Source organism: Symsagittifera roscoffensis, chromosome 4 (assembly GCF_963678635.1).
Source record: "Symsagittifera roscoffensis chromosome 4, txSymRosc1.1, whole genome shotgun sequence".
NCBI classification, from domain to species: domain Eukaryota; kingdom Metazoa; phylum Xenacoelomorpha; order Acoela; family Convolutidae; genus Symsagittifera; species Symsagittifera roscoffensis.
In genome coordinates, this window is record NC_087065.1 from 22,516,183 (window position 1) to 22,530,902 (window position 14,720).

General features: G+C 34.8%; 3 protein-coding genes across 3 annotated transcripts in view; 1 reads left to right on the forward strand and 2 right to left on the reverse strand.

The window, feature by feature from the left end:
• LOC134844416 (UBX domain-containing protein 1-like) overlaps positions 1 to 14,720 on the forward strand; it is a 583,758-nt gene that overhangs the window by 449,872 nt on the left and 119,166 nt on the right. The gene's annotated exons all lie outside the window — the stretch shown is intronic.
• Positions 1 to 14,720, reverse strand: part of LOC134844457 (propionyl-CoA carboxylase beta chain, mitochondrial-like) — a 293,941-nt gene that overhangs the window by 206,866 nt on the left and 72,355 nt on the right. The gene's annotated exons all lie outside the window — the stretch shown is intronic.
• On the reverse strand, positions 7,787 to 12,908 carry LOC134843886 (uncharacterized). Its single transcript, XM_063860208.1, has 3 exons — positions 12,423 to 12,908; positions 11,063 to 11,127; positions 7,787 to 8,313 (listed from the first exon to the last, which is right to left on the reverse strand). Exons 1-3 carry the CDS (start codon positions 12,545 to 12,547, stop codon positions 7,862 to 7,864), a joined length of 642 nt encoding a protein of 213 aa, XP_063716278.1. The 5' UTR covers positions 12,548 to 12,908; the 3' UTR covers positions 7,787 to 7,861.

A 14,720-nucleotide genomic window follows, 5' to 3' on the forward strand; every position in this document is an offset into this window, starting at 1 on the left:
TTAAGCAAAAAAAAACAAAAGCTGAAGTAAATAGGTGGCTCAAGGAAACTTTGATTTAGCAAAATAAGATGCTGCTTAGACGCTGCTCTTCACAAATGAGACACTGCTCTTCACAAGCAAAAGCAGAAACAGCAAATATACCTCTTAAATCTAAACTTGTTCTGATTTCAAATAGAAACAGAAACATGAATTATTTTATTGCGTTCACAAAATGTGACGCCGCCGCCACCACAAAAGAAATATGTTTTTTTTTCCCTTGCAAAAGGAAGGGAAATGCTATTGGAATAATTCGTATAACGTTTTAAGCATTGAGAATTGAAACGACTATTCTCATTCAATGCGAATATTAACGATTCCTCTCGTAAAATACGAGCATACGAAACCTTCTTCTCGTAAAATACGAATGTACGAATAGAGAATACGAAGTTAAGAAGTAACTTTTCATTTGATACGAAAAGTGGTACGATTTCCCATCTGAGTATAAATAGAAGCTCAAAACTTCAAAACTACGGGAATTCATTCCCAACAATATCTCTTCTAACACCACAACCTCCCTCTCTAATATCCCAACAATATCTCTTCTAACACCAACACCACTCTCTTCTACCACCCCAACCAATCTCTAAAATAATATCTTCTCTCAGTAAAAATATCTCTAATCTCACCGTTAAAATAGATATTGAGTCAAAAGGCAACTTGCTGTAAATTCATTTTAACTTCTTTTCTAATAAAATATTTCTCAGCGAATTTTAGATTAACTTTCTAAGATAGAAAGTAGAAAGGACCCTTTATTCCCAGCAAGCATTTTGTCCGACGTATATAGTTTTTGCTAGCGTAATAAATTGGTGCGACCAGTGAGGCACACCTTCTGAAAATTCGCAAAAATTGCTAAAGTCTCAAATAGAGATAAAAAAGCAAAGAATCCAATTCTCAAACTGGAGAATTGTTAAAATTTCTCTTACAAATAAAGAGAAGTAATAAATTTCCAAATCGGAAATTTAAGTTTTCTAAATAAATTTATAAACTTTTCTATCTTTCTTTTTAAAGTTTTAAACTAAATAAAAAATGGCTGATACCTATATGCCTAAACGGACAAATATTCCTACAAACTTTTATGGAACTACAATTCCATCCAGTATAATTGGCAAATTTAAAAAGAAATAATAAACACCAACTATTTATTTTGCCAAAACTAATATTTTTTAACATTCTTTTTTTATTGGCCTTTTCTTTTCTCTTTTATAAATATTTCGTTTGTAATAAAACCACAAAACACCAAAAATAACATATTTACAAATAGATTTTAAAATAACTTTTATAAAGATAAGACTTTATATCCGTGTAAGATTTGACTAGTTTAATAGCCGCCATCTTTTCCAGAGAGTTTTCAGCGGCCCTACTCAGGCTCCTCACAGCAAACTGCAGCGCTGAATAAGGCCGCCACCAAGCTTGATATATTTCCTCCAACATGATATCCAGCTCTATCTTTTTTCTAAATTCTTCCTCTGCTGCTGGCTTTCTGAAGAATTCTTCTTGAAACTAAAACAAATTTATATACTATTTCTATGTTGCCATGCCACTTGAATAAAAAAATTTTTTTTATTACTTTTAAAATTGGGTGTATTGTAAAACAAACTTACATCCTCTCCAAAGAATAAGGACAAAAAGTGAAACGACATGGTTTCCACTCCATGGGCTCCGTAGTTTCTTGGCGAAGAACCTACTTTGAATTGAGCCCAGCTCAAATAACTCCTCGGTATTCAGTACCGGATACTTGAAGACATAACTCCGGTTCATAAAGATCATAAATTCCATAGGCGTTAGATTTGCCCCTTTCTCTACTAATCCGTCGTAGATTGCCACCCTTCTCTCGACTTCCTTGTCCTCCAGCAAGGCTTCATGTTTGAAATTTAGCTCATCCCGTAAGTTCAAAAACTTCTCCGGGAAATCCACCAGATTATCTTCAGGATCGATAAAATTCATTCTGGACGACGAAAATTTTTTTTTTGAGGATAAAATACAGATGGTTCAAACTAAACGGAAAGCAAACAAATGATGTTGCTTTTAGTCCTCTTTTATGAAGAGATGTTTTTTTTCATTTTCCTCCTCCAATAAGTAAGGGGAATGCAGTTGTTAAAAATTAACATCAGCATAAACGAATAAAAATCATTCCACTGCTATATCTCAACAAATCAAAACTAAGTGGAAAAACCACGACATTAAACCAGAGTGAAAAAAACCACAACATTTCAAAACGAATGGCGAAGGAATTACGACTTAAGAAGAGTCACTTCCGAAAGACGCCGAATAACAACGGCCAATCAGAGCTTAGATTTGCAAAAAAGCAAAAACAGCCTTTAAAATTTAACTGATATACAGTTGTTTTCACTCTTGCTCAATTCCACATCTTGCATTCAAAACCTCTTCTCTCTCCAAAAAATAAATCTGCTGAATTCCTCAACAAAAATTGAAATCTAACTCAGATTTCCCATCACAAAAAATCCACAAAATGACAAATCCAAATAGTGAACTAGAGGAAGGTGAACTAATGGACCAAGATCCTGTTCTAACCACTCTCGAGGAAATGCTTAAAGTGAGTACTTTTAAAAATTCTTTTGCTATCATTCACCACCAAAAAATAAATTTGCAAACAATTTATTTGGTTGGTCTTTTAACTCTAATAATACTTTCGAATCAAACCTCAGCATTTGATCCGAAAGAACAATTATATGCAAATACTGCAAATAATCTTCGGGTTGCTCATTATGATTGTCAACTAATGACTTCTAACAAAATGTTCTCTCTAAATAAAGTAGCACCTTGCAAAGTCCAACCAGAAAATATTAAAGTAACCCATGCTTATGTTACTCTATATCAGAGACATTATCGCACAAAAGTAAATGCGACAATGTGTCGAATCAAACACCAATCAATGCGTTGGTTCTGCGATTCTTTTGATTCGAGTGGTCTCGACGCTCGACAAAAAATGATCACTACTGATCTCCATTTATCTGCCGATCAATGTAAATCGGCCGCCGACAGAGGCTATCTTAACCTAGGCTATACTAGTATTGGAAATATTCCTTTCAAATTTAATGTTAAAACAGTAACTAATGCCCATGCTGGCAAAGTTGACGGCAAACATCATAACGAATGTGATGGCCGTTCTTGGATTAAATTGGACACTTTTGAAACTTACATGCAAAATGTAACTCTGACTGTTAACCTCAAAGATGGAACAGTCAATAATTGGCAAAACATTCCTTTGCCCTGTCCAGTGTCTACAATTGGATGTGAAACAACATCCTTAGACGCTTTTGCTTATACTTGGGAAGAACCCAACAATTGCATTTTCACTGTTTTAAACAGATTTCCGGCAAAAATGATTCAAAACGAAGAATCATACTATATAATTAAAGGCGATTCTAGCCCGTCTATTCATTCTACCCATACAAGGGATTCTCAAAAATTTATGCTACAGGTGATGAATAAACCGCAATCTCTTTGTGGTCATCCCAGAATAGTGTATCCAACTTCATATGATTCACTTTTTATTGCATACACTGACGGTTTCAATATGGATACTGGAATCCAAGTTAAACCAACCCCAGAAACGGGAACTATTCATAATGCCGGCCAACCAAATTCTACTTTTCTCACATTAAGTGATGATTCGCCGCCACTCCAATTTTCAGCTCATCAAATTGACTACGAAGCTCATATAGGAACCAAATTGGACTATATTCTTTTTTTATAGCTTCTACATGCTCAGAACGGCCGAGTTAGCCCTTCTGCAGGATCAATGTGAGCTAGAACGCTCCTCAATATTAAATACTTTAATGCTTTCACTTGAAAGCCCACGTTTGGCTGGCTATATTCTAATCAAAAACCGCTCTATGTTCTTAGAGACCAATGGCAATGTTGCCTGGCTCTACCATTGTCCGAAATTTTATTCACCTTTGCAATTAATGGATGAATGCTATAATCGCATTCCCATTATGTATAAGGAAAACATTCGATTTGTCGATCCAATTACGCGACAAACTTTTCAGTCGGCAGATCTACAAGACTGCTCCGACAAACATTCAAATCTCTTTTAACTAGATGTTGATGATGATAAGTCCTGGATTGAATTAACCCCTCAAATTACAAGGGTTACAGGACCATATCTCTTTAAACCAAAAGAGATAATTCAAAAGATTAAGCATTCTCTAGCCTCTAGCCAAGGCGCTTCAATCTACACTTATGCTCAAATGCAAAAATTCTGGAATATGATTTCCGATAATTCAGAGATGAAAGGAATACTGCAAAAAGTATCCAGGTCCTTTCTAAATGCTAAAAAAATTCTTTTCACGGACTCATATAGCCCACTAGGCTCTTCCTAAACAATCTATTTGGACTATCTCATCTCTCCAAACTTTTGGAAAAACGAATACACCCGTATATTCGGGAAAGTACAATACTATTTAGAAAAATGCGGAATAGTCTTCGCCTTTTTTCTGTTTGTGAAATTCATACTAGATTGCCTAGTATTCATAATAAAGGCTATGCATATTCACAAAATCACCGGCCGCTCACTACACTTTGGCAAAGTATTGCTTGCCGCTTCATATAATATACTTTTCACTTCCATAGTGACCTCAATTTTCACTCAAGATGAGCAAACTGAAAAAATAGAACAAGAATGTGATCAAAAAATACAAGCTCCTCTTTTAGAGGAAATTGATAAAATGAACCAGGATCGCATGTATCCTCACATCCAATTAACAAGTTTTGAGAGAAGAACTCAAAACTTGGATCACCCGACAAACCCAGTCTAATAAAAAAATTCTACTGTTCTAGGATATACCAACTGATTCAACTATGGACGCAACACTTGATGACGACTTGAGAGATTTTGAGGATCTTCTCTCACTCCTGCCACCAACCGATCCACTGGACTCGCAGATTTCAGCACTCACTCAACAACGAACTGTTTCTACTACTACAACACCCACTGCAATACCGACCTCAACACGATCCTTCGTTGAGCCACTACTTCAAACCAATTCAGCTGTCCCAATAACTACAGCATCAAAGCCACCACCCCTAAAAATTTCACCCCCTGATTTCAAAATATCCCTGGTTCCCTCGAATTCCAAAATTAAAAAGCGAACCCAGATTGTCAGACCATATAAGATACTAACGGCAAATACGCCGGTATCAACTTCTCAATATCCAATGACCATTAGGCGACAGCCCTTGCACCCCACTGAATTAAACACTAAATTACATATTCAGTTAGAAAGGGAACGATACATTAATTCTAACAGTAATCCCGGCTTCGATATGGATCTCAATTATGCTTTGAATCCATTGATCAATCGTTTTAAATTAGAAGCCTATCACCCTATAAAAAAATGTACTCCATAACTAATTCCCTTCTTGAATATCAAAAAATCTATGTCCCAGCAAAATATCTGACAGCAAAATTACAAACCCCCCAGTTAGATGACTATACTGAGCAAATTCAGCGCAGTCATATACATGAAACGCACCAAATCCGGGAGCTGAAAAAGCAAATCCACAATTTGAAAACAAAAAATCACCAACTTATAGCCCGGCTGGAAGGAAAATTGTAAAAATTTATCCTTTCATTTAAACATTTATTCTTTCGCTTTATATAGCTATGTAGTATAGCTATTAATTTTGCCTTTCTCAACAAGTTTGACTTTTATAAAAAACAAAAAAAAACAAAAAATACACCCTTTTGTATGAACCAGTCCTCTCCTTATTACGCGTATGGACATCTACTTCACATACTTCAGAAAAAAAGGAGACTTCGGAAAAAGAATGTTCAAGGAATAAAACTACCCTTCAAACTTTTGAGAAACAAATAATTTTGATGTATTTAATTTTATAGTTAAATCCCTTGGTTGTGTAAACTCTATTTTGATTTATAAATGTAACTGATGTATTTATATTCATTCAAGCCTGACTCAAAGTATCAGTTGTTCAAAAACATCTGCTACCTGTAATACCAACAAACTATTGAACCAACTTTATGAGATTGAAAGAAAAAGCTTCGATCGATCAACAATTACCCCACTATTCAAGTAAAAGTAATAAAAATAAAAGTTTCAGTTTTTTTCCTCTCCAAATAGGAGGATGGATATGTTCTGATTTCAAATAGAAACAGAAACATGAATTATTTTATTGCGTTCACAAAATGTGACGCCGCCGCCACCACAAAAGAAATATGTTTTTATTCCCTTGCAAAAGGAAGGGAAATGCTATTGGAATAATTCGTATAACGTTTTAAGCATTGAGAATTGAAACGACTATTCTCATTCAATGCGAATATTAACGATTCCGAATGTACGAATAGAGAATACGAAGTTAAGAAGTAACTTCTCATTTGATACGAAAAGTGGTACGATTTCCCATCTGAGTATAAATAGAAGCTCAAAACTACGGGAATTCATTCCCAACAATATCTCTTCTAACACCACAACCTCCCTTTCTAATATCCCAACAATATCTCTTCTAAGACCAACACCACTCTCTTCTACCACCCCAACCAATCTCTAAAATAATATCTTCTCTCAGTAAAAATATCTCTAATCTCACCGTTAAAATAGATATTGAGTCAAAAGGCAACTTGCTGTAAATTCATACTAACTTCTTTTCTAATAAAATATTTCTCAGCGAATTTTAGATTTACTTTCTAAGATAGAAAGTAGAAAGGACCCTTTATTCCTAGCAAGCGTTTTGTCCGACGTATATAGTTTTTTGCTAGCGTAATAAACTACAACAAGACTTCTCGTATCAGGGCGAACGTTTTAAGGTCTATGGAGCAGTAATGACATGAAAAAAGCTTCCTTCAACGTATTTGGATTGATTTCTAAGACGGATTAAATCTCCGCTTACGCGTTCATAACAAGCTTCCTTTAACCAACGTATTTGGAATGATTTCTAAGACGGATTAAATCTCCAATTACGCGTTAATAGCGCAAAATATATCGCGCGTCAATGGGCCCTCATAACTTCACGAAAAATTATTTCAGGTGAAATATCAAATTTAAGATCAGCACAACAATACCTTTTGAATGATATAAAAAATTTTGGTCAAAAATGGCTAGTTAAAAAGTCGAAACTTGCCTGAAGAAAAAAAACCACCTCGAGCACAAATATTCCGTTATTTTCATTACGAAAGTCAGAACAAAATAAAACTAAACGGTACGAACCTTCGAGCTCTATATTTACATTGAAATTTAGCTGTGCTTTAATTACCAGCAGTATGTAAAGCGCTTCTATAGAAGACGTAGCGCAAGCTATACAAAATCGCCAAAAAGAAGCTTAAGAGAATGCAAACTTAACACAAAAAATTCTCACAGAAGTGCGCACTTTACATAGGAAGAAAAAGTAGAATCGTAATATTACACAAACATTACTAGTTTAATATATAATAGTTAGACGCGCAAGGGATTGACATGGCATAAAACATGAAACAGTTTATTGCCAATACTTTTTATCAAGGGCTGTGGCAAAATCATCACAATCCAATAGCCTCATCGAGACATGCACTTCTTTACGTTAACACTTACCAGTGGTCGCCAGTTAACTACACTCAAGTATCTGGATCCGGTCAGTGTGATATCTATTACTTAATTCACACTCACTGAGGTGAAGAAAGTTAGAAACTCCCAGAAACAATCTGCTAAAATAAAATCAAATGAACGAATCGGCTGTTTTAATATGTTTATTAGGATTGTCTAAGACATCTCGATCTCAGCCTTAGTCAGAATTGAGTTGTAAAATTAAATTTCAAGAACTTACAAAAATAGCTTTAAATTCTTAAATTAAATGCAGATGGGAAAGTCTAAAGGCAGTCGTTAGCTGACGCGAAAACATCATCATACTGACTGTAATAGCTCTTCATGGCTTCATTTTCATCCGACATTTGGATGTTCAGAATATTCGAATTCTTCAAATTGTTCATTTCATTTCGGAAAGACATGACACTGGAGGAATCTTCTAGAATATTATTCAGACTGTCTGTTCTGTATTTAGGATAGGTCACGGTGCTGTTTTGGCTTTCAAGGGTGAGACAGGATCCAATTGACACGACAGAACAGTCGATCGATGCCATGTCGTAGCTCGGTGACTGAGCTGAAGTCGGGTTTCTCGTGTTCGTCGGTTTTGGCGAGTCGGTAACCAAAACTTCTTGTGTCTTTGAAATGTTTTCACTGCGGATATCCTGGAACTCAAGGCGAGAGTTTTCGAAGCTTTGCATTATATATTCCTTTTCCAATGTACTGGCTTTGCTGTTTTCTAAACACAGGAGAATCTTATCACGTGTATAAATAAAATTTCGTTAAAACCAGGGGCTTCACATTTTTTGAAACATTTGATTTTAGCTTGTAAGTTTTCCATTGCTCCACCTTCAATTTAAATTGCAAAGATTTAAGCATGCTACTTTTTCACTCCAAGTTGATCTAACTGCCTGATATTTTCCCTTCATCGATCATTTCTCTAGGATTGTAACTTCAAAATTTAAAATATTTAGCAAGCTTCGGATTCAATGTGAACAACCAAATACGCAAACTAACAAGGATGTCCCAGAAATAGCACAGATGTTCGCTAATGTTCACAAACATTAGCGAAAATACGACAAAAAGCAGCTTCATAACGTGGAATAAGAAAAAAAAACAGAAACAAGCCTCGAAATAGTAATACTGTGCTTCGTATTGTCTTAGAATCTGCGACCTCAAGAAATTCACATAGATGAACAGGTGAACTTTGATGACATCAACACGTTGATTCTCTCGGTAAAAAAAATCGGATATTATGCAGAATTTTTTATCGGCTGTATCAACTTAACTCGACAGAGCACCTTGCATTAGTTAACAAATTTTTAGTGCAATCTAAATTGCAATATGGTGTTTTGGCTTACACATCAAGAAAAAGATTTTCTGCAATAAGATGTTTTGGCAATATGACAACAAATTTCTTTCTCAGCCAGTATCACCTATATTGCAATATGTTGTTTCGGCTTGTACATCCACAAAAAAGTTTTCTGGATCAAAAAGGAAGCGAACGTTCAGAATTATCTAAGGAGTATGAAAATACCGATCAATCCAAATTCAAAGATTGAAAAACCAGCAGTTTTCTTGCTAAAGAGCTCTATTTGTATGAACAAATCAAAACAGTGTCTAAAACTCCTAGATGTATCCAAATTTTAAACGAGCTTATTACTGATAATCACTAATTATATATAACCACAAAACAACTAATTATAAGAGTTTAGCAGTACAGCAAGAAAATTATAAATAGCAATACACAAACACTCAATTTAGACAACTTATGTTAGGCTAACGAAAATATTGAATAGTATTCTATATTGTAATCCTCAATTTCTCGAGAACAAAATTTTTTTTCAACTCTCAGCAAGCTAAAACATTCAACCATACTTTTTAGACGGTTACATTTTGGACAACGAAGAGCTCTTAGGTAATATTTTTAGTAGTTAAGTTCAATCCAAGTTTTTTCTTTTTTTTACTTAATTCTGTCAAAGGTTCTTTTTCTTGATTTTAGGCAGAATCCCTTAAAAAATGAATTACAAATAAGGAAATAACTTCAAATTCTAACTTTGAGAAATTTCTTTCTCACCCAGTATCAAAAACATAAAACAGATTTCCACTCTGAGACACCTGTGAGCGAACCTTTACATCCAATGGTGCTCTTCAAGGCAGTTAAAATGTTGACGTGTCTTGTAAGTGGTTCAACTGCCCTAAAATAATTTATTATAGTTATCCAAACGCGTCGAAATTGAGTGAGTTAGACATAATTGACAATAGTAAAAAAACGAACAAAAAATGAAAAAAAAGCATTTAAAAAAAGCCCCAAAATTGTTTCTTAAGTTTTGCACAACATTTTTTAAATTGTTTGGAAAACTTTTAGTGCCAAGGAAGAGCAAAAAAGCTTCCAAAAACTAAATAAAAAAATTAAAATTTCCTAACCTAGATTATAAATTTTCTCATTTACAACGCACGTTGCTTATTCTTAGAGTTATTTCATAAAAAACGCTTGAATTTAGACTATAACTTAACAATTTCAAACCAGTTTTTTTTTCTCAGCACAGGTATTTTTTGAATGTCGCTCAAATCATATGTCGTTCAAATCAATTAATGTCGCTCAAATCACTGAATGTCGTTCAAATCATCACTCAAAATGAATAAAATGTGCTGCTTGATGTAAGTGGCAAAAAATGAGAAAAAAAAGAACACACCCGAGACAAAGTCGGAACAACAAAAAAGTTCAATGGTCGGAACAACAAAAAAATTAAACTTCAAGCTTTATTAAACTTCAAGTCGTCCGCGTAACAAAGATATTTTCAATATCATAAGTGAGTCTGCCTTCTCTAGACCTGCATTTCTAAGCATTATTCTTCTCGAAAAAGAAGGAAGATCCATTTACGAAAGCTTGAAACTGAAATGAAACTTGGTTAAAAACAGAAAAAACTGAAGAGCAAGCATACTATAAATTAAAACTAATTTGAATCAACAGAAGATGTCCCGAAACAAATCAAATTCTATTAACCGTTTTTTGAACTCATGCATTCACCCAGTTTGTAAGAAATAATTTTTTATCAGGTAGTAAAAGAAATTTTTGCTTCATTGAAAATTAGAAGTTAGTATAATTCAATCCGATTAAGGCAAATTACGATATTTTTTTAAAGAAGCCATAAAGTTACACAATTTGAATACATTAGTTATCCTGTACTAGGCATTTAACGCCTCAGGAGCCATTTAAGTTTTAAATAGCCACTAGGCCATTTAAATGAGCTTGTACTAGATTGCGGTCAGAAAGTAGACATGCCATAAGAAGGTAGACACGTCGTACACCACTCAGAATCGAGATAAAAAAAGAGAACGAAATATATATTTTTTTCTCGATTCTGATTGGATCACGGCTTGTCTTCTTAATGATCTGTCCACTTTTTGCTACGTAACCCGTTGAAATATATCTAGAAAAACTATTCCAAATTTACTCGCAAGATGCAATCGTTAAACAAACTCACCGGATGCAGCAGGAGTATCTGTGAAGAAAACCTTTTGGTCGGACGCCTCGGACTCTTTCCGCAAACTGAAAAACGAGACGAGTCAGATATTAAACACATGTGAGATTTGAAAATGATTACGCTTGGTTTGTTGGACTACTGTACACAGGCAGCCGCCCTTCTCCGCTTTCTACAGGGATTCTACTCTAGGACGGACCGAATGGTCTATTTGGTACCATTTTACGACATCCACTTCTGATCAATCAACTGTAAAATTTCTAGATTATCAAAAACTTCCAAAAATGGTCAAAACCTTTAACAAAATGCCTTAAATTGCCAGTTTTGGCCTGTTACTTGAATTTAGTTTACCACCAAAACTGTTTAAAATGTTTAAGAAATAAACACAATTTAATCTCTGGAAGGGCTGTTGAAAGAGAAATTAAGCTCATCACCAACCACCCTAAAAATAATAGGACAAGTAGAAAGATGGACTCCAATACAGAAAAAAATCAAACAAAATTTTTATCTATGATAAACTATCGCAAAAAAAGTGTGAAATGTCTCAACTTCGCTTGTTTTCAACCTTTCGATATCTTTGGGAATTACATGAGACTATCAATACGTATATGCATGATAAGTCAAATATACTTTCATGACTGTGCATGATTTTTCAGGTTAAACCAAACTGTTTACAAGAAAAAAAAAGTGCGCGTTTTTTACTATTTTTTTTTTCGAAAAATTTGAGACCGTAATTAGAAAACTTATCCTTCGAAACTTAGTGCGTCCGTTTAAGTCCCCATTTTTTTTTTAAAAATGTATCTTTTTTTGCGATTTTAAACTGCTCAAGGTAAAATCGATTTAAAAAACACTCCTAAAAATGTGTTCCACAATGATTGGCAATGAGTATTTCATTAATTGGTTACTTATGCCATCATGCCTAGTACAGCCCTAAGATTTCAAAAGAAAAATAGCTTTGCCAGCTTCTGAGGATTGACAAGGACTGCGTAAACGACTTTTTTCGATGCGGAAAACATTCATTTTTCTTTTTTCTTTGCAAGAAAACAAACAAACAAGTAGCAAAAAAGCAAATTTATAAGATAATGACATCATAGACATTTAGCTTCAACTTTATCACTGCAAAACTACCCAGAGGCATTAACAAACTTACGCGAATTAGGGTTTGATCCAAGTTTGTCATCGTTAAATTTTCGTTTGCTATTTTGAATTACATTGGTAACTTCGTTTTCCTGCGCTTTAAGTAATTCCTGATTCGTTTCTATTTGTTTTAACATCCACTTTTTGCGCAGGTTGATTCCTATCGCCATTTACTTTTCATTCGTCGATTCACCTGATGTTTATGTCGAGCATTAAATTTACTTACACGGGAAGCCGACAGCGGCAAGAATATCTGGAGAGCAGGAGAAGAGCCAGAACACCTATCAGTGCCCCTAGAATCAAGCCAACCAGAGCCAGCCCTAACCAAGGACTCGCGAATGAGGACATCATCTTCAATTAAGACCAAATATGACAAAACTGGTGCAGAAAATAGCAGAAAGGCAAAGGAGCTGTATTTTGACCTATATTTGAAAACAGTTGTAAGCTAGTCAAAGTATTGTTCGCTTAGTTAGTATGTAAGCTTAGTTAGAGCCAAGTAAAGTCGAAATAACAAAACCTCAAAATTGGAATTTGTACTGAACGCGGACGTTGGTCCTGGCAGTGTATGAACAAACAATGAGATTATGTTCTTTTAAACTTTCTGGTCTTTTGTAGTTTAACAAATGAATTCGGCGCAACGGTGAAACGTCATTTTTACACAAACATCATTCATTGCTCAGTAGAGGGTATCAATGAAACTTCTGAACCATGATCATAAAAACGATGTGGTTTACATAACACTATCTCAAAGTTTTAATTTACTCAATGTGGCGTAAAGTTGGCGAAAACCGATTAGCCAATATGTAGGCCAAAGTTCATACCAATTACAATTGCGATCCTTAACCAAAGAAGTCATTAAAATTACTCAATGAGCGAACTGCTTTTAAAGTTCAAACTTCAGCTGCGTAATGAATTTTAGCAACTTAGGGCTTTGAAGTATTCAGAGGCAATGCTCTGTCAAAAAGATCAGAAACGCCAAAATGAAGGACTTCCTCAAAGCATGTGAGTGCATTGGGTTCATCGCTGGATATCAGCTACTCTCTAACTATTGTTAACAATTCTTCTCAATTCGACGAAACAGAAATAAAAGGAAATCGAAAACTTCAAAAACATGAGACCAGTTCGTTTAAATGGTCAGTCTTTTTTTCCATGCGATTTTATGTATATCAAAGAAAGAACGTAGAAAAACGAACCTCGAATTATAATAAAGTCTTTTCAATCGTTCGGATTCCAAATTCATTTTTCGGCAAACGAGTTCATTTTTCGGAAAATTTGCAGTATCGGACTAAATTACAGCCGAGCAATGGACGAAAAAAAGGAGTGAACATTCAAATTAATTCTTTAAATTTATATTTGAGTAGTACCCCACTATATCATGGCCGAGCGGATGCTTTATTGGTGTTTGACAAGGAGACGAAGCGCAGCTTCGCACCACTTGTGACACAATGTAAACAGAAAATGGCAGAGCTAGACGAAAGCCACCAGTTGATAAAAAACGAAAAATGAAATAAGCCATTCAAACGTCTCGAAAAACTCAATTCGATGAAAAACTGTTGCGAAACATGATTGTCAGCATTAAATAAGTATTAAGACCAAAAATACATTGAACCGTAACTATGCAAACAAACGGGTAGACACTCAGTAAGCCGAAGAAAATTGTCAAAACTTTTAAATGATTTACTGATTTTCGAAATTCCAAGTTATATATCCTCTCCTTTTGTTCACTTTCTGCTGCCCCATGAGCTCAGTCGGTGTTATAGAGGATATAGGTACATTACACAGAAAAAAATCTCAGCAAACAATAAGCGAGCAAGCTGGAGAAATTTAATTGTATTATATATTAAAATGTGGGTTGCACTACCTCGCCACGTTTAAGCTTTTTCAACGTATTGCTAGTTTTGCATAAGGGAAAATTTTTTCAGCTAGGTCGTACATTGCAATGATTACGATTTTTTTTTATTTTCCAGCACGAATTCAATGTTTATTTCATCGAGTTGAAAATCAGCTCTATAGTAGGATGGTGTTAGGATTTCCCCAGGGGTTGCAAATTTGACCTCCAATTATGAATGTCTCAATTTCAGATAATTTAGATTTTAAAAGTTCCAAAGATTTGAAATTCTCAACCTTGTCGTTGGGTACTATGAAGGTACTCTCAAGAGTTCTAAGTTGCAAGTCGTGCGTCCAATTTCGGCTGCTCAAATGATTTTGTTTTCCGAGATGTGACGGTCGTTATGTATTTTTTTAAAAAAAATTTGTTGAAAGAACTTAGATTAAAACAGTTTCACAGAACTTGAAGTTCGCATCTCTAAATTGAGATTCTGGCAGGGTACTCTCATACTCTCAGGAGTTGCGAATTTTGCCTCCGAATATGACAGCTTAAATCGTTGTATTTTTCGAAATATGACGTTTTTGTGAACTGAAAATTTAATTTTTTTCTTCAAAATGTTGACATTCGTCACTTATTGTTGGGGGCTGACAGAGTACTCTCAAGGGTTGCGAATCATTCCTCCAAATATGAGTGCTC